At 34.8% G+C, this 24,192-nt stretch overlaps 8 protein-coding genes and 2 long non-coding RNA genes across 11 annotated transcripts in view; 4 read left to right on the top strand and 6 right to left on the bottom strand.

Annotated features, from left to right (window-relative positions):
- Window positions 1-26: 26 nt before the first annotated feature.
- On the top strand, window positions 27-519 carry LOC120775254 (thioredoxin-2-like). Its single transcript, XM_040105335.1, has one exon. It carries the CDS (start codon window positions 44-46, stop codon window positions 446-448), a length of 405 nt encoding a protein of 134 aa, XP_039961269.1. The 5' UTR covers window positions 27-43; the 3' UTR covers window positions 449-519.
- A 36-nt stretch (window positions 520-555) lies between these two features.
- Window positions 556-1,741, bottom strand: LOC120775253 (U1 small nuclear ribonucleoprotein A). The gene is made up of 2 exons (XM_040105334.1): window positions 1,297-1,741; window positions 556-1,231 (listed from the first exon to the last, which is right to left on the bottom strand). The coding sequence occupies exons 1-2, from the start codon at window positions 1,647-1,649 to the stop codon at window positions 934-936; spliced, it is 651 nt and encodes a 216-aa protein (XP_039961268.1). The 5' UTR covers window positions 1,650-1,741; the 3' UTR covers window positions 556-933.
- Window positions 1,742-2,131: 390 nt separating this feature from the next.
- LOC120774843 (partitioning defective protein 6) lies at window positions 2,132-6,556 on the top strand. Its single transcript, XM_040104659.1, has 5 exons — window positions 2,132-2,317; window positions 3,108-3,336; window positions 3,396-3,621; window positions 3,879-4,047; window positions 4,098-6,556. The coding sequence occupies exons 1-5, from the start codon at window positions 2,252-2,254 to the stop codon at window positions 4,455-4,457; spliced, it is 1,050 nt and encodes a 349-aa protein (XP_039960593.1). The 5' UTR covers window positions 2,132-2,251; the 3' UTR covers window positions 4,458-6,556.
- An 893-nt stretch (window positions 6,557-7,449) lies between these two features.
- Window positions 7,450-8,697, bottom strand: LOC120773396. The gene is made up of 3 exons (XR_005705159.1): window positions 8,516-8,697; window positions 7,822-7,934; window positions 7,450-7,700 (listed from the first exon to the last, which is right to left on the bottom strand). It is a non-coding gene; the product is annotated as an uncharacterized LOC120773396 (long non-coding RNA).
- Window positions 8,698-8,830: 133 nt separating this feature from the next.
- Window positions 8,831-10,205, bottom strand: LOC120773751 (sodium channel protein Nach-like). The gene is made up of 5 exons (XM_040102817.1): window positions 10,132-10,205; window positions 9,845-10,051; window positions 9,617-9,782; window positions 9,410-9,552; window positions 8,831-9,302 (listed from the first exon to the last, which is right to left on the bottom strand). Exons 1-5 carry the CDS (start codon window positions 10,203-10,205, stop codon window positions 8,831-8,833), a joined length of 1,062 nt encoding a protein of 353 aa, XP_039958751.1.
- A 3,393-nt stretch (window positions 10,206-13,598) lies between these two features.
- LOC120774399 (lymphokine-activated killer T-cell-originated protein kinase) lies at window positions 13,599-14,925 on the bottom strand. The gene is made up of 3 exons (XM_040104018.1): window positions 14,585-14,925; window positions 14,171-14,529; window positions 13,599-14,114 (listed from the first exon to the last, which is right to left on the bottom strand). Exons 1-3 carry the CDS (start codon window positions 14,845-14,847, stop codon window positions 13,711-13,713), a joined length of 1,026 nt encoding a protein of 341 aa, XP_039959952.1. The 5' UTR covers window positions 14,848-14,925; the 3' UTR covers window positions 13,599-13,710.
- A 95-nt stretch (window positions 14,926-15,020) lies between these two features.
- LOC120774400 (NADH dehydrogenase [ubiquinone] 1 beta subcomplex subunit 7) lies at window positions 15,021-15,816 on the top strand. Of its 2 annotated transcripts, XR_005705246.1 has the most exons (3): window positions 15,021-15,123; window positions 15,183-15,626; window positions 15,694-15,816. XR_005705246.1 is itself a non-coding variant. In XM_040104019.1 (2 exons), exon 2 carries the CDS (start codon window positions 15,207-15,209, stop codon window positions 15,561-15,563), a length of 357 nt encoding a protein of 118 aa, XP_039959953.1. In that variant the 5' UTR covers window positions 15,021-15,123; window positions 15,183-15,206; the 3' UTR covers window positions 15,564-15,816. The 2 variants fall into 2 exon arrangements, 1 of the variants encoding a protein (XP_039959953.1); XM_040104019.1 differs by having other exon boundaries at window positions 15,183-15,816.
- Window positions 15,817-15,822: 6 nt separating this feature from the next.
- LOC120774398 (RNA cytidine acetyltransferase) lies at window positions 15,823-19,607 on the bottom strand. Its single transcript, XM_040104016.1, has 11 exons — window positions 19,332-19,607; window positions 18,825-19,272; window positions 18,598-18,761; window positions 18,055-18,544; window positions 17,476-17,997; window positions 17,316-17,415; window positions 17,063-17,258; window positions 16,773-16,996; window positions 16,535-16,707; window positions 16,077-16,465; window positions 15,823-16,013 (listed from the first exon to the last, which is right to left on the bottom strand). Exons 1-11 carry the CDS (start codon window positions 19,532-19,534, stop codon window positions 15,899-15,901), a joined length of 3,024 nt encoding a protein of 1,007 aa, XP_039959950.1. The 5' UTR covers window positions 19,535-19,607; the 3' UTR covers window positions 15,823-15,898.
- A 182-nt stretch (window positions 19,608-19,789) lies between these two features.
- On the bottom strand, window positions 19,790-20,827 carry LOC120774436 (probable U3 small nucleolar RNA-associated protein 11). The gene is made up of 2 exons (XM_040104076.1): window positions 20,174-20,827; window positions 19,790-20,114 (listed from the first exon to the last, which is right to left on the bottom strand). Exons 1-2 carry the CDS (start codon window positions 20,744-20,746, stop codon window positions 19,905-19,907), a joined length of 783 nt encoding a protein of 260 aa, XP_039960010.1. The 5' UTR covers window positions 20,747-20,827; the 3' UTR covers window positions 19,790-19,904.
- A 125-nt stretch (window positions 20,828-20,952) lies between these two features.
- The window catches only part of LOC120773841, a 306,574-nt gene continuing 303,334 nt past the window's right edge, over window positions 20,953-24,192 (top strand). The window contains exon 1 of the long non-coding RNA XR_005705192.1: window positions 20,953-22,315. This is a non-coding gene — a long non-coding RNA (uncharacterized LOC120773841). The remainder of the gene's footprint in view (window positions 22,316-24,192) is intronic.

Below are 24,192 nucleotides of genomic sequence, written 5' to 3'. Positions count from 1 at the left end.
AAGCATACAATTTGACAGTACTTCGCTCTCACGTCTCGAAATCATGGTGTATATTGTACAAAATAAAGAAGATCTGGATAAGAAGCTGGAGGAAGCCGTCGGCTCTGGTCAATTGGTGGTCATTGATTTTTTTGCAAACTGGTGTGGGCCATGTAAAATTATTAGTCCGAAACTCGAAGAGTTGGCCACACAATATGCCGAGAAAGCGATTGTGTTGAAAGTCAATGTGGATGATTGTGAAGACATAGCCCTTGAGTACAACGTGACCAGTATGCCAACATTCGTTTTTATCAAGGATAATCATGTTATTGATGTATTCGTTGGCGGCAACTCAGAGAAACTGGTCAAGAATATGGAGAAATATGTAGGCGAACCAATACCCGTAGAAAATATGCCAGAAATTGTGGAAGCCGAACAAATAATCGAGGAAGAAACTGTGCTTGACTAAAGAAATATTAATATTAGATTTGTTTTCCTGAAATCAATATACTTATCATGTTTTAAATTAACAATCACTTACCCAGGTACTTTTTCTTTGCAAATGAAACCTTTTTATTTTTACACATTCCACTGCCAAATTGGCATTTACTTAATTTCCAGAAGAAATATGGTACACTTCAATGTACTATGTAACTTCAGATTATCAGAAGATTCACCCTCACATGTCATTGTGCTAGCTATGTACTATTATAATTTATAAAAGCATATTGAAATATGTATTCAAAGGGATATTGAGGATAACTTTAATCAATTCATTATTTAACTGTTATGTTTGTTCAGATTTATTGTTTCATCATATTAAATTCTAAATATAAACAAAATTTTTGCACATAACCGAGCACAACATGTGAGGGTAGCCATAAAGAACACTAGTGCTATATTAAATTTAAATATATAGATCGTAAAGATACCCTCATGCTTGTGATCGGATTTTCACTTTTTGGCAAATGTGATCTTCATAGCATGTGAAGGTGTTATTTTGAAACCTTGCAGCGCCTCTTTGGCAGCGTTACTTTGTAATTCGGTGGCAAATTCGACGAAGGCAATATCGTGACGATTTGGAACCAAACGCACCTCTTTGAAGCCAGGGAATTGATTGAATAACATAGAAAGCATCATTTCATTTGTTTCCTCTGGCAAATTGGTGAGGAAAAGAATTTGATTGGGTGGTTGTTCAGTTTGTGTATTAGGATTCGTATTTTCTGCATTTGCCGCCTTCTTCTTTTTATCCCTGCGAATCAAAGATAACATACATAGTAAAGATACTTTATATCAAGCTGATAGTATGTTACTCACTTTTTATCCTCTGTGGCTTGTGCCGGCTTTGGTGGTTTAACCTTCTTTGGACGCTCTTTGAATGTACCTTTTATTTTGGCCACTATATCACTGTCTGTCTTGGAATAAGCGATGCGCATTGGTTTGTCATAAAATGGAAATCCCTGCATTGTTCGTAGTGCATTCGACGCACTTCCGATTTCTTTAAAAATTACAAACGCCTGACCACGCATTTTTAGCGTTTTTAGCGCCACTATATCTAGTATTTGTCCAAATTGTGAAAAAATGGCGTACAGTGATTTTTTCAGTTCTTCCTTCTTAATCTTTTCATTTAGATTGTTAATATAAATTGTTTGATTTGGACGCACATCCATTTTTATAAAAGTTTAATTATAATTTATTAAACAAATTGTGGAAAACGTTGCTAATACGAAAACTAAAAATCCTTATTTTGACGTTCCCTTTTACTAGCGGCAGCGTTTTATGATTGTGTTTGTGTATATAGAAGTGACAGTGTTGCGCGTTCATAAAACTACTAGGTCCCCAAAAAATCCCTCTGCCTTAAAAATTTATCCGTTTAGTTTCAATTATCACTTTTAATAATTTTTATTATTAACAATTTTCTGTTGTTACTTAAAAAAGCTATGTTTTGAAAAGTTGAAAATGCATAAAACGGTCTTTAGTGGGGAAAGTGTGCAATCTTTACTTTTCTCTACAATTCATTCACAATAGCGACTGAAAAATCTTGTACAAAATATTTTTATTTGCGCTTAAGTATGTGTGTATGTGCATCACTGCAATCTTTTTATTTTTTGTTGTTCAATTACTTTGCTTTTCGTTCTTTCTTTTATAATTTTTAACCAATTTTAGATTTTCTGTTAGTTTTGTAAAATAAAATTGAGTGAACAACAATAAATAAGGAAATTTTACAGAAGTTTTTGATTGGTGTGTTGGCATTTTAATGCTATAAATCAAAATGTCGAAAAATAAAACAAATTCAATGGTGACCGGAGAAACAAATCTAATCGAAGTGAAATCAAAGGTGAACCAGTGAAATGCATGAAAAGAAAATAATTGCTATCCATAGTCATTGAAAATTGGAAATATTCAGTATAGAATATAAATTAGATATTTTCTTAATTTGGGAGTTCCTATTATATAAAAATAGAGATACATATGTGGTTATTGACATCGCTTGAGCAAACAAGGTATCGTAGGTGATTCATAATAGACCCATTGCCAACTTCCATGCCGCTACCGTCGCTAATCCCATAAATGTCTACTATCTAACCGAGCTCTGCTAGGTATGCTGCAACATGCCGCAGTTAATCTTGACATTACATACTTATCTGTAAATGTGCTGAACGTTTGCTATCATCAAAGATTTCATTATAAAAACGCAACAGGCGTCCACTCCCTTATTGAGATAGATCTTTAATTTAATTTTAAAATTTATTATTTAGGCAGTAAAGCATAAAAGTGTTTATAGGCTTAGTTCCTATGGCAATTGCGTTCACAATGTCATGTGAAACGTGACCTCGTTTGAGTACAGCGGGTTTCATTACTGCACTGGTACCGAGTGTATAGAATCCATTACCTTGTATTACATATTAGGCGTATAACTGCGTGCGAAGAGGGAGTGTTTCGATAATTTACATTACTAATTAATTTATTCATTGTGCGCATTCCACGTTTTCCTTAAAGGGCTGTACAGCTACTGTGTTTTGTGTACGCATTTTGTCGCTTTTTCTAACTTGTAAGAAAATTCTATGAAAATGCTTTTCAGCAAAACGTAATCTCATAAAAATACATACTTGTATATATATTACTAGTTTGATGCCGAATTCCGCCGCTGGAGCTTTAAACGGCATGGCGAATTGCAAAATTTTGAAGATTTCTCTACCCTTATTGAGAAATTGCATAGACTACACACAATACAATTTATTATTTTATACATTGACCCACGTGATAATGATCTGTTGCCAATTAATAATGATGACAACTTTGGTAGAGCGTTGAAAATTGCCAAACCTTTGTTGCGCATCATCGTTCAACGCAAAGGTAAGTAACCCAAGTTATTTGCTTTATATATATTTATTAAACATTTTATTTTAAACTAGATGATTTGGAAGAGTTTCCCGGTTTTGGCACAATGAAACCGCGCAATAATCTAATCAGCAGCATACTGGGACAGACTCCTGTCAAGACAAAACTACCAACAATATCAATACCGCATGATTTCCGACAAGTATCGGCTATAATTGATGTGGATATTGTGCCAGAGACGCATCGACGTGTCCGTCTACTTAAATATGGTAGCGATAAGCCTTTGGGATTTTATATAAGGTAAAATCTTAAACTACATAAACAGCTCGTATGTAATTTTGGATTAAGATGTGATGAAATTGGGTGTGTACATAATCAGAACTCGATAATTTGAAAAAAAAAAAAAATTTTTGCAAATATTAAATTTTAACAATTGTCTAGACAATCTTCATTATTGTACAGTGCACAATTTATTTTATTTCTTGAAATAAGTCCAATTATCGTGTTTCGACTTAATAAGCATTCTTAAACGCTTTGAATGTGTATTTTTTCCATAGAGATGGTACGTCTGTGCGCGTAACCGCAAACGGTTTAGAGAAACAACCTGGTATTTTTATATCGCGCCTCGTACCTGGTGGGCTTGCTGAGAGCACTGGACTTTTAGCAGTCAACGACGAGGTTATAGAAGTAAATGGTATTGAAGTGGCTGGTAAAACCCTGGATCAGGTATGCCATAATTTCAATTGACAATACATTTAAAACAACATTTTATTTAGGTCACCGATATGATGGTGGCAAATAGCTCTAATCTAATAATAACGGTGAAGCCGGCAAATCAACGTACTCTTACCTCACCACGACGCGGCTCTTTCTCGCGCAACAGTCAATTATCGAGCGGTTCACATCATACCAATCAAACCAATACATCGGATGAAAATGAACAAGATGAGCAAGATGAAGTCGTCGATCTGACCGGCATAACACTCGATGATCACAACAATGTGGCTCCACAGCCACAACAATCAACGGTGCCATCACCGGCACTGATAATTACGTCACAACATCACCAGACGGCATCAACAGCCTCAACAATTGTCGGCGGCAGTGAATCCAAAGACGGTGTGCTACATCTATGAATCGAATAAGAGCGATATAGTAATTAAAACAAAAAAAGAAAAACAATGACGCAAAAAGACAAAGATGTTATGGCAAAGGACAAACGGAACTTTCAGGTCGAACAAAGCGGAAATGCGAAGTATATAGTACATGCAAAATGATTATATTTTGCAAAGAGTTTCCGGGTCTATAACAATATAAGCAATCTTAGGCATAACAAAAAGACAACACATATATACACACAAATTTTCATGCTTCACTTTTCATTTTATTTCTATTATATACTTAAATAGTACTATTTAATTATAAATTAATGTGTAAAGTGTAATGTTATCAATGCGTTTGACGTTTTCGTCGTATTGTTTTCATTAATGTTTGCAAATTATATACGTCAACGCATTTTAACTAAACATACTGTATTATTAGGTACATATACACATATTTACATATCTGCGTATGCATTGTTAATATTTTTAATCATGTTTTTTTTATAGTAGTTGTCCTGCTTATTTTCATATACACATTCACTTACAGTTAAATCTAGTGTAAACTTGTCTGTTAAACGTACAATGTGTTTGGTAAAAATTAAATGCTCGTATATAACCCAACAGTGTTAATTTACAGTTGCAACGCAGCTACACATTCCAAAAAAGAAAAAAACGAATTCTGTGGTTTTTATGTAACATAATTGATGCAAAACTTTTTGTTTGCACTGTATGTGAGCGTGGATGATTTACACGAAATTCCAATTGTGTAACTGTATAATGTGTTCCATGAAATTTCAAAAACAAAAAAAAAAAATAAAAATTAGTTGAAAAGATAAATTTATTAAAAGCCATGATTCAATTATATAAGGGTGTGTCTTTAGCCCACAAAATTATTTTATAATGTCAAAATCAGCTGTTTTGCTTTGTTTTTATCATACAAAAATATATTTTTCATATATTCTAGCCAGTGGAAATGTGTTTTTTGAGTAATAAATTGTAAATCACACATAATCCATAAACAAAATATTCATCAGAAAAACCTAAAAGATATTTTTTGGTATGGATTAAGAATTATTTTCGTTAGAAGTAAGCTCTCAAGTAACGCAACCTTATATAATTGAATTATGTTTTAAGCCTTGACCCAAATACATATAAAGTGACTAATTTGAGGAAAGCAAAAGAGAAAACCAAATAAATTTACCGTCACTACTAATTTGAAGCTAATTCGCTCTTTACATTTCAACAGTCAAATATACTATAGCGTGAAATAGTCACAAAACCGACACTGGTATACATACTTCAGTTCAGTCAGTTTTTTGTATGCGGATTTTTTTTTAAGGGTATTTCGCAAATCTGAATCAATATTCTTATATATACAAAATTTTTTCCCCAAAGTTTTAAAAATTATTTAAATTTATTTGTATGTATACATCAAAACAATTTTTTTTTAATATTAAATCTCAATGGCCTTCAAATTAGCTAACATAATTAGCAACTAGAATATTCAAAACAAAAAACAGCTAAGAGTAAAACATCAATTTGCATGTGTCTTATAGTCTATTAGCAAACTAAAGTACTTATACAATACTATACGTCCTATATATACACATACATACCAGTATATAACAACTAAGACAGTTCAGTCCTATTTTATGCTCGTCCACTAGTAGTTAGATACATACAAATACAACTTTTAACTTACCCAAACTATTGAATAAAAAAGTTGTCAAATATTTTAGAGCAAATAGCAAACCACTCAAAAGACTTGTCAATTTATGCCTTCATATTTGATGTTTTTTACAGCAAAAACAAAAACAAAACTAAACACCAGCAAGAAAAAATAATATAGAAAAGAGCAGTTTACCTACATACATATATCGATAAAAAGTAAAGATAAAACCAATTATGCAATCTTCAAAACACACAACAAATATTTATTTAAAATTTTGAGCTTAATAATTGTCAGAGTCGAATAATGGTAAAATAAATATTTCTTAAAATAAGTACATACACATTTTATACATAAATAAATACACAAATATATAATATAGTTCTACAAATTGCATTAAGCGGCAAGTGGAATTGTATTTTTGTTTAATAAAGCCCCGTGATGGCATCCAATATTGACTAGACTTCAGTGTTTTATTAATAAATTGTAAATACGTTTATAAACAAGTAAAAAAGGGCTAAGTTCGTGTGTAACCTAACATTTTATACTCTTGCAACTTGCAAGGATCAAAGCCGGTCAAATACTATAAGGTGCAAAAGGTTTGTCAGTTTAATGGGCCAAGACAATTTTTCACCCGATTATATCTATTTAAGCACAAAGATAACTGTTTTTAGAAAAATAAAGCCGACATAGTACATATGTATTATAAATGGAACTGGAAGTTTGAAATTCTTTATTTAGATTTACACTTCCTTACTATTAACCCGATTCAACCCATTTTTGACACAATGATAAACTATTAACAAAAAAAAAACATTTTCCCCCGAATTTCAATATTATATATTGACCGATATTTTCGGCAAAAATAGAGCCATACGCACTGGGGCACACACATTCGGTATATGGGGGCTTGAGCAGTTATGGATTTTGACAATTTTTAATAACGAGATGGGGTACCCCAAAGACACTATTTGTGCAAAGTTTTACCCGAATGTATTCATTGGTGCTTAATTTGTGTACTGGGAACTGAAAGAATCAAATAGAATTTAAAATTGTACCATATGGGAAGTAGGCGTGGTTATAGTCCAATTGCGCTCATTTTCACAATGTTACGTAGAACCACCAAGATAAAGATATAAACCGATTTTGATTGAAATGGGCCCAGTATGTCCAGTGATTTCACATACGATCTCGTCCTTACATTTTTGCCAAAGAACGCGCATACCAAGTTTGATCAGGATATCTCAAGTTTTACTAAAGTTACAGCTTGCACGAGCATACAAACAATCACCCGGATTTCAACTCGTCTCTTCATCCTAATCATTTATATACATGATCCTATATCTAACTCAATTATGTTTGGGTGATATAAACAACCGTTAGGGTAACAAAATTATTGCACTCTCTAGCCACATGTTGCAAGAGTATAAAAATGATTACACTTAAAGCTTCTAGGCGTTCAGTTGATTATCTATTAACATGTTTTTTTATAATTTAGTAATATTTTCGAATGTTATGTGTCAATCTTACGATGAAAAAGTAGATAACCTCAAATACACTAATGAGTGAGCAGCCCACAAAAATGCCAATGACTCCGCCAATATTTGCTACACAGAAAAAATACATTAAAAAAAGTTTATTAAACTTAAAAAAAATTAAAAGCATCTTTACATTTAAGAAAACAAAGTGGATTTATAAAAATCGCCATCGTTATTACTTATTACTCACATAATATTTCCAACCAATTGTAGAGTGAGCGTTTTGCGAATAGTATAGCGTACGTAGAATCAAAATAGATTCTCACAATACTCAGATCATCCGTCTGTTTTATCAAAGTGACTCTAAACAGAATACATAATTATGAAAAATGTTCAAAACTATATGCTTAGGGTGTTCGTTATATCCCAAGTTGATTTTCTTTTTGTAAACGGCCGTTAAGGTTTCAGTTTTCGTACTAAAAAAATCAAATCCTAAATCATATCAAAAACTTGAATCGTATTTCTTGTCCCATGCATATCATTTGGGATTTTGTGATATTTTAAATAAGTTAGTAAATCTAAAATTTAAAAAAATTAAATTCGAATACAAAATTTTTCGCACTACAAAAAAGATTTCATTGCTTTTCTTCATAAAAATATTTATTTTTATGCATATCTTTAAAATTTACATCAAATGTACTGAGCCCTCATACAAGTCATTATGCATACATTCTGTGTTGCTCATACGACATGGTGTCCTGTATGAACTACATTTGATGCATTAATTTAACTTTAACTGGCCATAACTTTTAAAGGCATATTTTTATGAAAAAAATTATTAAGCTTCAAAGCCCGTTTGTAAAAAAAAATCAACTTAGGAAATAGCGGACATCATAGTGTACATATGTATGTATATACAACATAATTTCATCAAGTCCACTCACAACGACTCATACGTGTAATTAGATTTGCCGTCACTTTCTTGCCTACCAATTAATTTGAGAAATTCTTGATTTACTGTTAGTAGATACGCTTTCTTTAATAATGTCGTTTGATGTCGCGTGCTGTAATCATAAAAATTACACAATGGCAAACATTGTGAACATTGAAGTGAACGATTTGTCAGAGCGCCATGTTTGCCACTATCGATGAGACTGAACGTATTTAAGGTAACTGCAAAGAATAGCACATTTGTATGTATATATACATATATATATGTATGTATGTATATTTGAAAAATTTCTAAATCATTAGACTTATTATCGCGAACCTCGATTCCGATGCAAACATTCCAAATGTGCCAGTGTACAGTGTGTAACATTGTTTTCATTAAGAATCAAAGGTATGTAATACGGCACACAATCACAAAAGCGTAATATGCCATCAACTTTACAGAGTGACAAACATTTGTCTGTACTGTATTGATCATCACCTCCGGCGACATTTTCGCCAAAGAGATAACACTTTCTTTGCTCAATATTGTAGATGCTCATTTCACTTGTCGCTGTTTGTACCGTCACACTCAATTGTACATCAATAGCACTAGACTGTGGTATAAAGATTTCCTGAAGAGGACCGCCAATTGAATTGTCGGGGAATTGGCCAGAACTGAATATTTGCGCTGTCAAACCGGCAAAGCTGCGATCCGTTAAAAAGAAATCGGCTTTGGACGTATTTAAAAGTAAAGTGAGTCCGCTTAGAATACCGACACCTTCTACGTACTTGAGTTTGCTTTGCCGACAAAAGAAAAGAAAATAGTTGTAATTTAAAAAATTAACCTACAAACTAAATTTATTGCTGGAAAGCTATTTAGAAAATATTCTATTATGTTTGCTTACCTTATATCCCTTACATCGTCAATTTGATTGTATATGCAGCAGTATCCATTCGCTGTTAAGCTATTTTGGAAAAGTTCACTGCATTCTCGAAGTTTTCCTGCCCAACGACACTTTATTATCAGATCCTCACATCGAGGCGCTAGCTGCGTTTAATTATGATTATAAAGCAAAATAAGCATATTAACCGATTGTTAAAAATATACATGCCCTTTGTAAAGTTCCCTGAATGCTGATGTTATATTTGTCCAAAAAATCCCTTTGAAAGGCCGCAGCTTCTTCGAAATCCACAGAACCAGTATCAAATAAGCCGCCGAATAATTTCATTTTCTGCAACAGCTGTTGATGTGAGAATTGCGAACCGGATTTGTTGACCCTTAAATAAATATATTTAAGTGTTAAGTATCAGGGTTTCAACGTTCAAAGTGCTCAACTTACATTTCTTCTACAAAAGCGTTTAGAGCGTTTCGACTAAATTTGTTGACACTGCAAATGGCCACTGCCGCATATGGCACTTTCTCAATTCTATGATGATTAGATTCCAAGGTGGTCACAATCGGGTTCTCCAATATGTTTTCTACGTTTAGCAACGTTACATACGTTGCGCTGATAATACCAGTCAACAGAAAGAAAGACCAAAAAATTCTAAATCGTGTGAGAGAAACATTTTTATCAAACTGTTAACTTTTTGAATTCACTTTTCAATAATGATTTATCTAATTTACCGTTGATATTTTTTGCTACTTATATAGTGTAACAAGTGAAATCCACTAAGGCTGGTATTTCTCAAATATTCCATTATTGTCTCCTTGAAAGCAAGACAAAATACGGTGCTAAATTTTAGCATTATGCTTTAACAAGTTTTAAAGATCCGGTATATTTTTCTATTATTTATCGACTAAAACTTCTCCGATTCTGGTGCCTTTATGCTGAATACTTGAAAATTGTGCCCTTTTATATTTTATAAGCAAGCATTTTTCTGTCGTTGGGCGTAGTAAATGGGCGTTTTGCTACCGTTGTCAGTAGGTTGTTAGCGCCAGTTAACTTGTGATTTAGAAGATACAATTTATTGATTAGTGCGTACCTGTTACCCCACTGCCGTTTATAAACATATACAAATTCTTGTTTTTTATATCCTGAACGAAGTATATTAAGTTTGCCACGAAGTGTGTTACATTCAAAAAAAAAATGGAGGCTCCTTAAATTGGACATACATATATATGCGTAGTCGTGGCCCTCTGTATACACGTGAACTGAACCCTCAGTTTTTGAAGTACCAATCTGAAACTGCCGATACCGGAACGCTGCAACATATACATACATGCATAGTTGCCTTATACTTGTAGCTTCGATGCAACCGATGTTAACGTTTTTTCTTGTTTTTGTATAATATTACGTTTTATTTAGAATCTGTCTTTATTTAAATGATAAATGTTATTAAAATGACAATAACTTCTTCTTCTACATTGTAGACTGCTGTCCAGTGCTTGGATCGCAAGTACATTATCATGGATCGTCAATCGAGAAAGGTAATATCTATTAAATTCAGCCATAGTTTCTTACAGTGGGCATATTTAGGTCTCGATAGAAGACGTCGTTTCTAACATAAAAAGCTGACAAACTTTTTTTGTAAGACTTGAATAACTTTAAAATTTTAATCCGCTCAATTGCACCTGATTTCAATTCCATATGACCTGATCAGTCTGAGTATTTCATTATATCTGTGTAGATTGCTCTTGAGACTGACGTGGGATCTTGACTTTATGAGCCAGAGCTGAGCAAACCTTATCCTGAGCAGAGGGTTCTTTTGATTTTCACATGGTCTCTCCATATATTCCACTTGTCAATTGTAAGGCCAATTGTGGATATTTTCGTGCACTCTCTTTTATGGAGTTTTTGGTATTAATGGCAATGTACCATTCGGTGTGCCAAAGGTCTAGAGCAGTCGGCTCCGGCAGTTCTTTCAAATACTTTCGATCGATATGAATTGACTAAATGAAGAAAAGAGCAGAGTCTGAGCACACCTTTAAAGAGCTTGACAGCCATGCTGATTACGTTTCCTGGTGGTGATTTAAAGGCTAGTGCATTAATTCTGTCATAACCGAGTGATCTTTATCTTCTTTTAGCCAATGCTTTGATCTCCTCCTTCACTTCTACAACATCTATTGCAGCGACGATCTCACAAGCAACGTCTATAAATTTGCTGACTTCTGCATTGCTAGAACTGTCACTATACTCGTTAAAAGCAGAGGAGTTTTTGAGTTCCGTGGTTAAGTCGTCAGCTTTTTCTGTATTGGTTCTGCACCAGAGACTTCTCTATTCATAATTAATTGACATCTGGAGATCTGTCATTTCATGATCCAAAGAATGCTGCTGGATCTCCTGCTTTGCCAGTAACATTTACCGATCCAAACGGGGTTAGATCGCCGAAAAAACAGGCCTTAGCCCGATAAAATCCGGGTCAATTCCGGTGCGTAGAACCGGCTGTCGTGGGAATTGCTTTGTCAGTAAATAGATATCAGTTCCATTTTAGCCCGTTTTAGTAGTGTTTTGTCGAAAGAGATTTCTTCACTCTTTGTTTTTTCACTACTTCATTGAACCAGAGATACATGTAATTGAGCTGAACTGTGGGAGTAGTGCGTAGCTGCCTTTAGTTAAACACTTTCGAGATTGCAAATTCAGAAAGTCTGGACTTTTTGTGAGGTAAAATGATGAATAAGTTAGCTCGACAGCTTAATGACATGTTAATGCTTTGTTCCAAATGCAGGTCAAAAATGTTCTGCCTTAGTAGCGATGAGATAACAGATATTTTTGGCATTATAATCCCCGTCAGCTTTGAATTTGTTTTTGCTTTCGAAATACAATTTTCAGCATAGGTTGAGATGATGAACTATGTGCTTTACAAACTCAATCTAAATGTAGAGGCACGGTCCTGCTGATATATGTCTACTTTAACGTCAGTAAGTGCTCTGACTACTTTTCTGTAGCTTCACTAACCTTGACAAGAGCTTTACCTTACCATCTCTACCTCTCTTGTAGGTAAACGTGTCTAAACCCAAGTGTCGGATAACTTGTCCGTAATGATTTAATATTTCACTATTTTGCTCATTGTATGGAGAAGAAATTTCAGCCAGTGCAGCGTAGGGTATTAAATGCTCAACAGCATTCGCTTTCCTCAGTTTTATTGACAAAATAAGTCCCCTTCTCTTCTCTAGAAGCTGCTCATTTGTTGTAACCACAGATATCGGACCACTATAGCATATACGAGGTGTGTTCAAGAAGTATCGCGAATTTTGTGTTTTTTCAAAAATTATTTATTTATTCATGAATATCTATTTTGTCCCCTTCAAAGTAATCCCCATGAGATATTATACAGTTGTGCCAACGGTTTTTCCAATTTTCGAAGCACTTCAAAAAATCATTTTTTTTTTATCTTCTTCAGCTCCTCCTTCAATGCCGTCTTTATCTCGTCAAGAGAAGCGTAACGTCGTCCTTTCATGCGCCTCTTCAGTTTAGGGAACAAGAAAAAGTCACAGGGCGCCAGATCTGGGGAATACGGTGGCTGCGGCATCATTAGTGTGTTGGTTTTGTCCAAAAAGTCGCGCACAAGCAACGATGTGTGAGCAGGGGCGTTATCGTGGCGCAAAAGCCAATTTTTGTTCTTCCACAAATCCGGGCGTTTCTGACGAATTGCTTCGCGCAAATTGCGCATAACTTGCAGGTAATATTCCTTATTGACCGTTCTTCCCTGTGGCAAGAACTCATGATGCACCACGCCCCTGCAATCGAAGAAAACTGTCAGCAAACTGTCGCGATACTTTTTGAACACACTTCGTATGTACGTAGCTTACATACAGACTAACCGACCAAAACAAATTTCTTGTATAGAAAATCTTTTTATTTAACAAGGTGTCTTCACAAAAATTGTAAATCATTATTCTCTAAAGCAATAACATCTCCGGAAAAATTCTTCAGTTCGCACCACTATAGCATATAGCTGCCAGACAAACTGATCCATCAGGCTCAAGTTGTAGAAAACTTGAACCTGTGAAAGGTATTTTATTTCTTGTTTCCCTTTCTTAATGAGCTTGACAAAATATTCCAATGCTACGCACACAAATTTTTTTATCTGAAATGAGATTTAATTTATTGAAAACTGAAAAAATAAAGTATGCATCCTTAGCAACATAAAATAAAAAATATTTTTTTTTTTGAACATTAATTTCTTATTTAGTCATTCTTCTTTGTATTATCTGACATTAATGATTCTGATTTATTTTTTAATTAGTCAATTCTCTACTCAATTATTGCATCGTTTGGTTCTCTTTGTCGGTAACATTATCCATTTGCAACATTGTCCATATTGTTTTCGCTGTTGGTCTATCTTCGGCACTTTCGTTTGTACAACAATAAAATATCTCCATAATTATATTGTATTCATCCGTTAATTGGAATGCTTGGGGTAATGGTGGCCGTGTACCACAAGCATATTCGCAAATTTCGGACACTTCTAATTCTGCACTACTGTTGTCAGCCAAGTTTGATGAATTAGAGTTTTCACGGTCGCTGGTCTCTCCCATAAATAGTGTATGTGGTGGCACTAACGAAATGGTTTCATATATTATTAAACCGAAACTAAAAATATCTGCTTTGCAATCGATGACTTCCACTTCATCGATTATTTCGGGTGCAGACCAAAGATTTGTACCTGTAATTACTCCAATTATTGAACAATTGTACAGTAGCAAATTACTTTATGCTTACCAACATATCGTAATTTCGGATTTTTGGTGAAGTCAATCAATCCTTTTTCGTCCATTGGCAAGCTTACACCAAAATCGCATAATTTACATATTTCGAAATCACCTTTCACCAATACGTTAAACGATTTCAAGTCACCGTGTAATAATTTAACTTCTGTATGTAAATAATCCAACGCACTTGTTATATCATTAATCATTTTGAGTGTATACTTTGCTGGTAATGCCCCCTCATTGTCCTCATTGCGATCTTCTAACAAAGTACCTAATGAGGTTTTACAGCATTCGAGTGCTAATGTTTCAACACCATCTGAGTTTTTAATTATACCACGAAAACCAACAATATTAGGATGAGATAGCTTCCTGCAAAAATTCCAATTGTTTTTAATCAAATTTCATGAGCAATCAAAATAAATACCTTAAAATATTCGCTTCTTCATGAATTCGTGAATTAAAGAGAGAAGCGTGTTCATTGTTACGTGTTCTTTGAGAAATTCGCTTCACAGCCCAAGGTGAAAGCACTTTTCCACATTTAGGTGAACGTTCCAATTTATAAACATTTACTCCAGTTCCGTATCCAAGATTTTTCATAAATGGTGATGGTGGTATGCGCAATGGTGTACTAAACTTTTGTACATTTTGCAAATGCATACTACGTGTCTCCCGCCTTGGTGTATTCATTATTTTGTTTGTAATACAATAATATTATTAGTTGAAATATATGTTTAACTGAATTCGTTGCTGAAGCTTCTGTTGGTTTTAATTTTGAAGATTGTCAAAATATTGGCGCCACCATGTCATATTTAATGCGCTGCCATATTTTTATTTCGGACATAAAATATTCATTTGAGTTGACATCGCCACCAATCTATTACATTTAAGTATCCATTGCTTGTCAAATTTGACGTTTTCTGCAAGCAGCCAGCAAGAAAGAAATCGGCGAGCAATTATATTTACGTAATTTGTTTATACAAATTTCAGTTTTGTCAAAAATATTAATTTTATACATCTAATAGCGAAACGTACAAAACGACGACAGTATGGGTAATGCTTATGCACGTGCCATTAAGCCAGATGTAACGCCTGGCCCTGATTGTGTGCCCACATTCGATCCAATGTTGGGTTTCGAATCACGCAAGGAGCGTGTCATGATAGCGACTGTCGAAGAGATGGAATCTGCTAAATTGCCACTAGAAGATCGTGACTACTGTGCACACAAGCTGCTTAAATACCGTGCATGCCGTGCTGATACCTTCCCCTTTGTATACAAATGTCATCATGAGAAACATGACTATTTAACATGCGAATACGAGGACTACGTGTTGCGTATGAAGGAGTTTGAACGCGAGCGAAGATTGCGCGAACGCCAAAAGCAGATCGAGAAGCAGGGTGCTTAGAATTTAGGATATTAAATGCTTAAAAAAGTTTTGTTATACAAATGTGATGGCAGTTGATTGCGGGTATGAAATACGCCTATATGGAAACACATTTCGTTTAAACACAACTTGTAATGTTATTATTTTCTAGTTCTGCGCTGTTACTAAAATTACTGCTTGGACCGCTAAATAACTTGCACGGTGTCACTTTCATTTTTCAAGCAAATAGTCAATGAAAATATATTCTATAAATAAAGCGGAATTAAACAAACGACGAAGGTTAAGGTATATAATTTTTTTTATTCTTAAGTTTTGGTAGTAAAAATCGTTACTACCATGTTAAAAACAAAAAACTATTAAATTAGGGACTTCATAGAGGCTTTAGTCTTTTTACTAAATTTGATTTTCTTCTTTTTCGGTTGCTCTTTAGGCTCGCCTTTCTCTATGGGGTCTTCCAAACGCTTGATTCCACTGTATTGAACAAACAATGTGTAATTAGTATACAAGTACTTTATAAGTATGTAAAATGTGTACCTTTTAACGGATATCAGCTTCGTTTTGCCATCATTATTTGTCAAGGCCTTCGACCAGTCCTCATCGGTGCCCTTAATGGCGAATTCCTTTAAGCTCTCCATTTTCAGCTTTCTAAGTTCCTCCTTTTGTTTTTTCGATAACTGTTGTGCCGTCTCTTCCAATTCGTCGTTGAGCGACAACGAAACTGGTACAAAATCTTCGCCACGGTTCAGCTGTGTCTCACTCTTCATATTGCTCTCGATGTGACCTTCGATAACTGCAAGCAGATATTTGGAAGTTTTTTTGAGCATATCATAGAATTTGGCCAAAATCTGGTTGCCGGGCATATTCAGCTCTGCAGCTATAGTGTCCACTGTTTTGCCCTGTACGCCAATTGCGAGTAGGATAGCCTGTTCAAATTAACGCGAATTAACGCAATGCTTTTGTTTTTGTATATTCTCAGCAAAAATAGTATTTACCTTTTGTAAAGTGTCTATTTGCAGCTCTTGCATTTTTCCTTGGAAGTACAAGGTACTTATATCGCTCACCAAATCCAGTATCAAACGATATTCGATTTGATTGCGCGAGTACGCTTCCAATCGTTCAATATCATGCGGCAGGAAGTAAACATCCAGCGTGTGCTTATCGAGCGCTGTTAAATATAAATTTGTGTGTGTAGGAGTAGGCCAATTTATAAGTTCCATTTTTTACAATTACCTTTATGATCCATTTTCGCCCACTTGTTATCTATGATGGATAATGCTAGACTGGTGGTGAATTCACGAAATGTTTTGCTCAAAAGTTTGGTTATGCGTCGTCTAAAGTCATTGAAGTACAAACTCAACCATTCGGCGCATTTCTTTTCTTGTGTTGCCCCAGATTTATCTAATGTGTGCAGCATAATACAAGAGTGCTCACCAGTCAGATCATTTGCCTTTTGACTGTATTCGAAAAACATATGTATATATTTGTAAATGAATATATGAAAGTATTTTTGAGAGCGCTACCTAACATATACTGGCACGAAACCCAAATTTTTCCAAAATTTGAGTAGCTCTTGTGTTAAACCATAAGACGTGCCCAAGTAGTCGATATGTTCCGGCACGCGTTCACTTAAGCGTTTCAACAAGGTGGGGATTTTACGACGTGGCCGAATTTGCTCTTTCAACAAACCCAGTTGCTCTTCTTCCACTTCTTCAATGCCTATATATTGATATAGAAAAATGAATTGAATTGGTTATTTTTCAAAATCTAACTCACCATTAGTATTTTCCCCATCCTGTGGATTTTCACTCAAATCGGTAAATTTACCCTGATAATAATCGCGCAACAGTTTTATTGCACGTTTGCCATAGCCCATCTGAATATTAAAAAAGGGAATTATTAATATAAGCGTCTACTAAAATATTGAACTGCCTACCCTTTGATAGTTGGGATGTGTGGCAATTCGGACCACACGCACGCCGGATAATTTTGGGAAATCTCGATCACCGAATTGTTCCGAAACGTTCCATGGTATCAAATCGCCGCTAGCCTTCTTACCACGCCCCAAGGAATCTGTTATTGTTTGTGATGAAATCTCACCCTCCAATGCAACTTGCACAACAACTAGTATTTCAGGTAGCTGATCCTTGCGCTGAATAGGTCCGAGTAGACAGAAAAGATGATGCGCCGGCGCATCACTCATCATTTGTAGATCATTAGGACTGTTCTTATAATGTGAAGCTACATATATGGAGACAAGACGATGCAGAAAAGATTCGGCTGCTTTATGATAAGAGAACAGTGCATCACGATCGATATAATAGAGATCGCACACATCCGGTGTTGGACAACCCGAACTGATGTTGGGCACCGTCGTGGCATCTAGACATAACAAATTTATCAACCATGCCTCGATATCATCGCCCTCGCTATAACGAATAGATTCATCGAGTTTAATCTAAAAAGGCATACAAATATTATTTTGGCGCTAGAATCGTTTTTAGGTTATACTTACTGGTGGTGGCGCATTATTATCCTTTTGCAACTGTGACATCAATTTTAAGCTAAGGGAACGTCCCGTGCCCTCATAACCGTTAATGGTTGATGCCATGAATATCAAATAGGGACCCATCATCTTTTTTACCAAAGGCAGTGGTATGGCTGCAGCTTCGTCAATCAGCAATAGATCGGCGGCGTTTAAGAGATGTGTGTCGGTGGGTGCAATATATTGTATAGTTTGACGATTGGAACGGGTAATATTGATGCGAATAATCGCTTTCTTGTAATCCGGATTTGTGGAGCGTATAATGGTGTAATCTGCGTGCTCTTGATATTCTAGCGCATCAAAGCCTTTTAGCACAAACTCAAATAGTGTTATCAAATTCTCCGGATGTGGTGAAGTGACGTAGACGTTAACATAACCAAATGCTATTGCCGCGGCAATAGATAGACCCATAGCAGCGGACTTACCACGACCTCTTGCGGCAGTCAGCGTTGTGGGTGGCCTGAGGAATGTATATGAATATATTACCAAAGGAATTTATGTTTTTTAACTTACTTTAATTGCTTCTCGGCTAATGCTTCGATGAACTGTGCTACGGCACGGGCTTGGTCATATGTACGACATTGATTGACTAGCGGTCCAGCGGGTGGGGTATCACGTAAACTTTCCTTCAAGTCTTGCAACATTTCAGTATTTTCAGATTTGCCAACTTCAGCAGGCTACAATTAAGTTATGTTAAGTTTTTAACAAGAAATAATCAATGACAATATTGGTAAAATTACATTAACAGGATCCACGTTGATTGTTTTCGAACTCAACGGTAGCACAGTCAAGTCATCGTTTACAACCAGACAGCGTTTACAATCAGCCAACGAGAGTATCAAGCGTTCATTGAAACGGCATGTGACAGTTTGATGTGCTTCGGTACGAAAACGTTTATGCACATCCATGCTCATTGTGTACAACTGCTTAAGCGATTGCAATGTTTTTAGTAACAGTATTATCAAACCACCGCCTTCAACTGTCTCCACTGTGCGTGCTAGTAAATTGGGTGTAAGCGCTTCAAAATCCTGTAACACACATACGCCATAAGTGCGACCCAGCACTGCATGTGTCTCCGAGTAGTAGCGTCCATGTATTGTTGTGGACACACGGAAGGTGTCAAACATATCCGCATCGTTAACATCAATTTTACCGGCCGCAATTTTTTTAGCGCGCTTACGTCCATGGCTAAATAGACAATTATGAAGATTGCCTTGAAAATATAAATGTATTATTCAGAAACTTACTTCGATATAGCCTCGTCTTTATTTTTATAGCACCATAGCACTGTGGGCCGCGCTTTCACTGTGGATTTCGTCAAAATATCGTACAGTATCGGCACCTGATCACGTCCTTTATCGCCGATTATAATAAACATTGTACGATGACCCAACTTTACGCCATTTTCGATCATCACGCGTATGCGATTGTCAATCTTCTTTTTAACCATTTTTCCAAGTTTAATTAAGTTTTAAAATTCAATAAAATATATTTAAAAATATACACTTTTGAACAATATAAGCAAAGACAACGAACACACGTGCAATGTGTTGAATTTTGACAGTCTACGTAGTTTGTTTTGATTCGTGTGTTTACCTCAATCGTTGTTTTGATCAGCGTCAAAAAGTTACCAGATATCGCTTTCAAATATGCATATACCTAACAATTATACGGCAGCACCTCCGCACATACACGAAACAGCTGATTTCCATTCATGCGACGCAAGTGTACAAACATGTTTTTATTTAGTACAAAATATATTTATTTTTTTTTTATACACAACATTATGAACTTTGCAGTAACTAATATTAGCTTCTAATTTACTTTTTGCGTTCGTATTTAAAGCAATATACTGGTGGCGCATCCTTAGTACCTTTCCTTACTTTTTTAGGTTTCAGTAAGCGTGGCTGTTTCAGTACACGCTTTAGTTGCAGCTTCTGCTGTGCTACCGCCAATTCCTTTTCTCGTTCAATACGTTTGGTGAGCTCCTGGTATGCTTGCTTCTTCAATGCATTGGCTTTTCGTATTTCCTGTAAAATACTTTCAATGATAAAATTGTTGGTCATATGCGCAGTTTTCGTTTACTAACCTGTGGCGTTAGCTCCGGTAATTTCATTTTGTCCAAGTCCTGTATGCGTGGACGATTCGTTTTACGTTCTAGTAAACTTGGATGTGTCTCAAGACGTTGTGCTAATTCCATTTTGCTCAAATCCTTTGCGACAACCTCGCCCTCCTTGTTCTCCTCGAAGAAGGTATGCGCATTTGTCACGGTATTAGCAAAATCAATCATATGCAGCTGTGATTGGAGTCGCTGAATTTTTTTCGTTTCCATGGTACGTTTCATAGTCACATATTGTGTGTCTTGTGTCTCCATCAATGCTTTCTGCACCTTGCTATGCTCATCCGGTTCTTGTTCCTTTTCATGATGTACACCTTCTTCAAGCTTTGAATTAATCATATGATGGTAGAATTCATCGGGATTTTTATTCAGCGCGCGTTTGTGCAGCAATTTCAATGTGCGTTCCTTGTAATGCTCATTGTTCGCTCGTTTCTTGTAATCCTTTTTCTTTTCAAGCAAACCAAGATGTTTGCGTGCCTCTGGTTGGTGACGCTCCCTATGCACCTTTTGATTGCTCTTGGAAGCTTTTTTCCAAGACGACATTGTGATTTATTAAATTGAAAATAGAAAATAGAAATTAATTACTAGAAACACAACCAAGCACTGCTTAAATACGTAAACACATGTGCAAGAGAAAAATAGAAATGTCATACAAATGTCAAACTAGTAAATGTAGTAGAGAGCAAATGCATTCTTGGCGCATTTTTACCGTTTGAATTGACAGTTTTTCTTTTGGTGTGAAAAAATCGACGCGTTAAAATATTTCGTCGCGTTTAATTAAAGAAAATAGTACGGTAGTTGTGTTAAAGTTATTAAATTAGTGCTTAATGTGGTATTAAAGTTAAAGTGCAAATAATAGTAGTGAAATATTCTCTCGATCGAAAGTGTTTTGGTGTAAAAATGCAGATAATAGTGGGCCACTCAATATACTTTGAAGATCCGACGCAACCGCCGTAGCTGCAAAAATTACTAAAATATCGGGTTTTATCGTCAATTTACAAAGTGTTAATTATGAAATATACTTGTGAAACTGCGGATGATTGCATTTATTTGTTAAAAATAACAGATTTAAATGGAAAATTAAAATAAGCATTTGCATACGCTCGCATTCATAAATGCACATATGAAAGGAGAAAAAGAGAAGTGCAAGGAAATATAACTGTAAAGTTGCATCCATTTTTGTTCATATGTTTGTGAATGATGAAGAGCAAGAAAACGTCAAATATTAAAAAAAAATGTAAAATATATTCTCGGTTCGTTGTTCGTTTGAATTTTATAGCGTTTAATTAAAAATATAGTGCGGTACGGGTGTAAAAATTATTAAAATAGTGCTAAATGTGACGTTAAAGTAAAAGTTTAAATAGTAGTAGTGAAATAATCTCTCGATCGAAAGTGTTTTGGTGTAAAATGAAGATAATAGTGAGCCACTCAATAAACTTTGAAGATCCGATACCACCACCGAAGCTTCAGAAATTACTAAAATATCGGGTTTAATCGTCAATTTACAAAGTGTTAATTATGAAATATACGTGTAAAACTGCGGATGATTGATTTAATTGTTGAAAATAATAGATTTAAATGGCAAAACCAAAGTGAGCACTTGCATACGTTGCCATTCATGAATGCACATATGAAAGGAGAAATAGAGAAGTGCAATGAAATATAACTGTAAAGTTGAATGCATTTTTGTTCCACCGTTTGTGAATGATGATGTGCAAGAAAACGTCAAAAGGTTAAAAAAATTGTAAAAGATTTTCCCGGTTCGTTGTTCGTTTGAAAATTTGTATGTGTTTGTGTATACAAATAACGGAAAAATAAAGTGTTCTTTGTGTTTGCATTTAGAAAACGAACATATCTAAGCATGGATACACATACATACATATGTGAGTACTGTAAAATAATGTATAGATAATAAGTATGTAATAGTTTTCGCACAAACCAGTACGTACTTTTATATATGAAAATGTATCATTTTTCTAATGTCTTACAAAATATGTGAAAATTGAGTGGCCGTAATTTTCTTATGTGTGTTTAATTGTGTAAAGTGGTAAATTCGAGTATAAATGACGAAGCGTCGCAGATTGGATTTAAATTATGTAGCAGCAATTAAAGGTATGTTTATTTTTACATTTGATATAATTATGTATGTACATATAATATTCATATAATGAAAAATACATCTACTTTTACCAATTTGCTTATATACACACATTTGATGGTTAAAAAAAATTGTAGTAGCTTAAAACCGGAAACTATTTTTTGGCGTATCCATTAAATATTTGCCGGAAATGCTTACCACATTGCATACCAACATTCTTCCCGTTTCTTGATATCCGTAGTTGCGAAGTGTCGACATTGTAGTGCATTCAAAATGAGAATGTCGGTAATGTGGTGGCTTATATCCTCTTGCAAATCAGCAGAACGCGCATTTTGGGATTTTCTTTCCTAAGAGTCATTGTTTTGAATATACATATGTATGTACATACATACATATGTATGTATGTATAAAAAAGTGTATTTAAAGAATTGAATATACGTTAACAATCGACGAGTACTACCGATAAAAATTGTCTGGCGGAGAGGAAAATATCTCTGCCGACTTTGAGGACAGCGTTTTGAGAAAAGCGTGTTTAGAGTTTGGGGATTAAATTTTTTTTAATCAAATGTTCAGAGAATATACATATTTTAAAAATGTACAGTATTGGACAAAACTAAAGCACCCCCTACTATGGTTCAGCTCGAACTTATGTATGTATGTATGTATGTAGCTATTTTCATACAATAAAAATAAATAAATGTAAAATTTTGACGTTTTTCAATGGGTTGCTTATTATTTTTTATTCAAATAAAGCTTTTCATTTTCATTATGCAAAATTAAATAAGTTACATAAATCAACAAAAACATTTATGGTTTAAAAATTAACTGGACAAAACTAAAGCACCCCTTTCATCGGTTTGAAAATAATACCTGAAAATTAAAAAATAGTAGCAAATCCTTTGTTTTGGGTATCTAAAACGCATATTTTAGGCATATAAGAAATTAAATCATTTACTATATATCATGTGGTACGCCATTCCAAGCAATTTTTTCAGGTTCGAAAGGTTGGTCCTTGGTTTTACTGCCTAGAGTTATGCTTAGGATCATTGTCCTGCTGGAACCACCATTACAGTGGCATATCCTTTTCAGCATAAGGTAGCGTCCCGTTTTTTTAAATGTCGGTGTAAACAAACCGGTCCCTTATTCCATTTATTATATGCCCGTGCCCAGAGAAAAAGATTCAGACCATAACATTACCACCGCTATATTTAATGGTCGCAATATAATACTTAGGTTTGAGTCCTTGTCCTTTCGGCCTTCTCAGACATCTTATGCCATTCGATTTTTTAATATTGTATTTCGATTCGTCTGAGAATAAAATGTTATTAAATTTCTGAATGCTCCAATCGAGATGAGCTGTCGCAAATATGAGTTTGGCCTTTCAATTTTTTGCTGAAGTAAAGGACTTTGTAGCGGGACGCCAAAAGAACTACCCGCCCTCAAAAGCTCGTCTTCTAATTGTTCGTGCATTAATTAGTAAACAAAAGTGTTTCTGTATTAGATTGGAAAAGACTGTGGGATAAATTTGAGTAACCTTTTTCATCAATGAATCGTTTCTTTATGTAGTTTTTTGCTGTCTTCCTCAGCTGTGCCGAGAAAGTACATTGCTAGTTGGCAGAAATTTATTTATTAATCGGGATCACCATTGATTTTTTTTAACTAATTCTATGTTGAAATAAACCATTTTGCCAATCACTTATTTTTTTACTTGTAAAGTCGGCTGAATAAGTATTTTCCGCCAATTTTGACTCTTAAACTCTAAATCTCAACTGAACAGTGACGACGTCAAAAATCTCTTGACAAAATGTCTCAATAATACTTGTAACGGTTTATTGTTAACGTCTTCAACGAATAACGTACTTTTACAATAGCGTGGTACAATTTTGCCTAC

The sequence above is a fragment of the Bactrocera tryoni genome, chromosome 4, assembly GCF_016617805.1.
Source record: "Bactrocera tryoni isolate S06 chromosome 4, CSIRO_BtryS06_freeze2, whole genome shotgun sequence".
Taxonomy (NCBI): domain Eukaryota; kingdom Metazoa; phylum Arthropoda; class Insecta; order Diptera; family Tephritidae; genus Bactrocera; species Bactrocera tryoni.
The sequence above is the reverse complement of the archived record's forward strand: the minus strand, read 5'-3'. Positions and strand labels throughout refer to the sequence as shown.

What these genes read in the sequence shown, in the direction of transcription:
- LOC120774400 (XM_040104019.1), top strand. Translation starts at nt 15,207, where the DNA reads ATGGGTAATGCTTATGCACGTGCCATTAAGCCAGATGTAACGCCTGGC.
- LOC120775253 (XM_040105334.1), bottom strand. Translation starts at nt 1,649, where the DNA reads ATGGATGTGCGTCCAAATCAAACAATTTATATTAACAATCTAAATGAA. An exon ending in CAAGCCACAGAGGATAAAAA is followed by an intron (nt 1,232 to 1,296) that starts GTGAGTAACATA and finishes TTTGATTCGCAG; the next exon opens with GGATAAAAAGAAGAAGGCGG.
- LOC120774436 (XM_040104076.1), bottom strand. Translation starts at nt 20,746, where the DNA reads ATGTCGTCTTGGAAAAAAGCTTCCAAGAGCAATCAAAAGGTGCATAGG. An exon ending in TACCGGAGCTAACGCCACAG is followed by an intron (nt 20,115 to 20,173) that starts GTTAGTAAACGA and finishes AGTATTTTACAG; the next exon opens with GAAATACGAAAAGCCAATGC.
- LOC120775254 (XM_040105335.1), top strand. Translation starts at nt 44, where the DNA reads ATGGTGTATATTGTACAAAATAAAGAAGATCTGGATAAGAAGCTGGAG.
- LOC120774843 (XM_040104659.1), top strand. Translation starts at nt 2,252, where the DNA reads ATGTCGAAAAATAAAACAAATTCAATGGTGACCGGAGAAACAAATCTA. An exon ending in CATCATCGTTCAACGCAAAG is followed by an intron (nt 3,337 to 3,395) that starts GTAAGTAACCCA and finishes ATTTTAAACTAG; the next exon opens with ATGATTTGGAAGAGTTTCCC. An exon ending in CTGGTAAAACCCTGGATCAG is followed by an intron (nt 4,048 to 4,097) that starts GTATGCCATAAT and finishes CATTTTATTTAG; the next exon opens with GTCACCGATATGATGGTGGC.
- LOC120773751 (XM_040102817.1), bottom strand. Translation starts at nt 10,205, where the DNA reads ATGGAATATTTGAGAAATACCAGCCTTAGTGGATTTCACTTGTTACAC. An exon ending in TTCAGGGAACTTTACAAAGG is followed by an intron (nt 9,553 to 9,616) that starts GCATGTATATTT and finishes AATTAAACGCAG; the next exon opens with CTAGCGCCTCGATGTGAGGA. An exon ending in GACGATGTAAGGGATATAAG is followed by an intron (nt 9,303 to 9,409) that starts GTAAGCAAACAT and finishes TTGTCGGCAAAG; the next exon opens with CAAACTCAAGTACGTAGAAG.
- LOC120774398 (XM_040104016.1), bottom strand. Translation starts at nt 19,534, where the DNA reads ATGGTTAAAAAGAAGATTGACAATCGCATACGCGTGATGATCGAAAAT. An exon ending in TTAGCCGAGAAGCAATTAAA is followed by an intron (nt 18,545 to 18,597) that starts GTAAGTTAAAAA and finishes TACATTCCTCAG; the next exon opens with GCCACCCACAACGCTGACTG. An exon ending in TTCGTGCCAGTATATGTTAG is followed by an intron (nt 16,997 to 17,062) that starts GTAGCGCTCTCA and finishes TTTCGAATACAG; the next exon opens with TCAAAAGGCAAATGATCTGA.
- LOC120774399 (XM_040104018.1), bottom strand. Translation starts at nt 14,847, where the DNA reads ATGAATACACCAAGGCGGGAGACACGTAGTATGCATTTGCAAAATGTA. An exon ending in GAAGAAGCGAATATTTTAAG is followed by an intron (nt 14,530 to 14,584) that starts GTATTTATTTTG and finishes GAATTTTTGCAG; the next exon opens with GAAGCTATCTCATCCTAATA. An exon ending in TCCGAAATTACGATATGTTG is followed by an intron (nt 14,115 to 14,170) that starts GTAAGCATAAAG and finishes GAGTAATTACAG; the next exon opens with GTACAAATCTTTGGTCTGCA.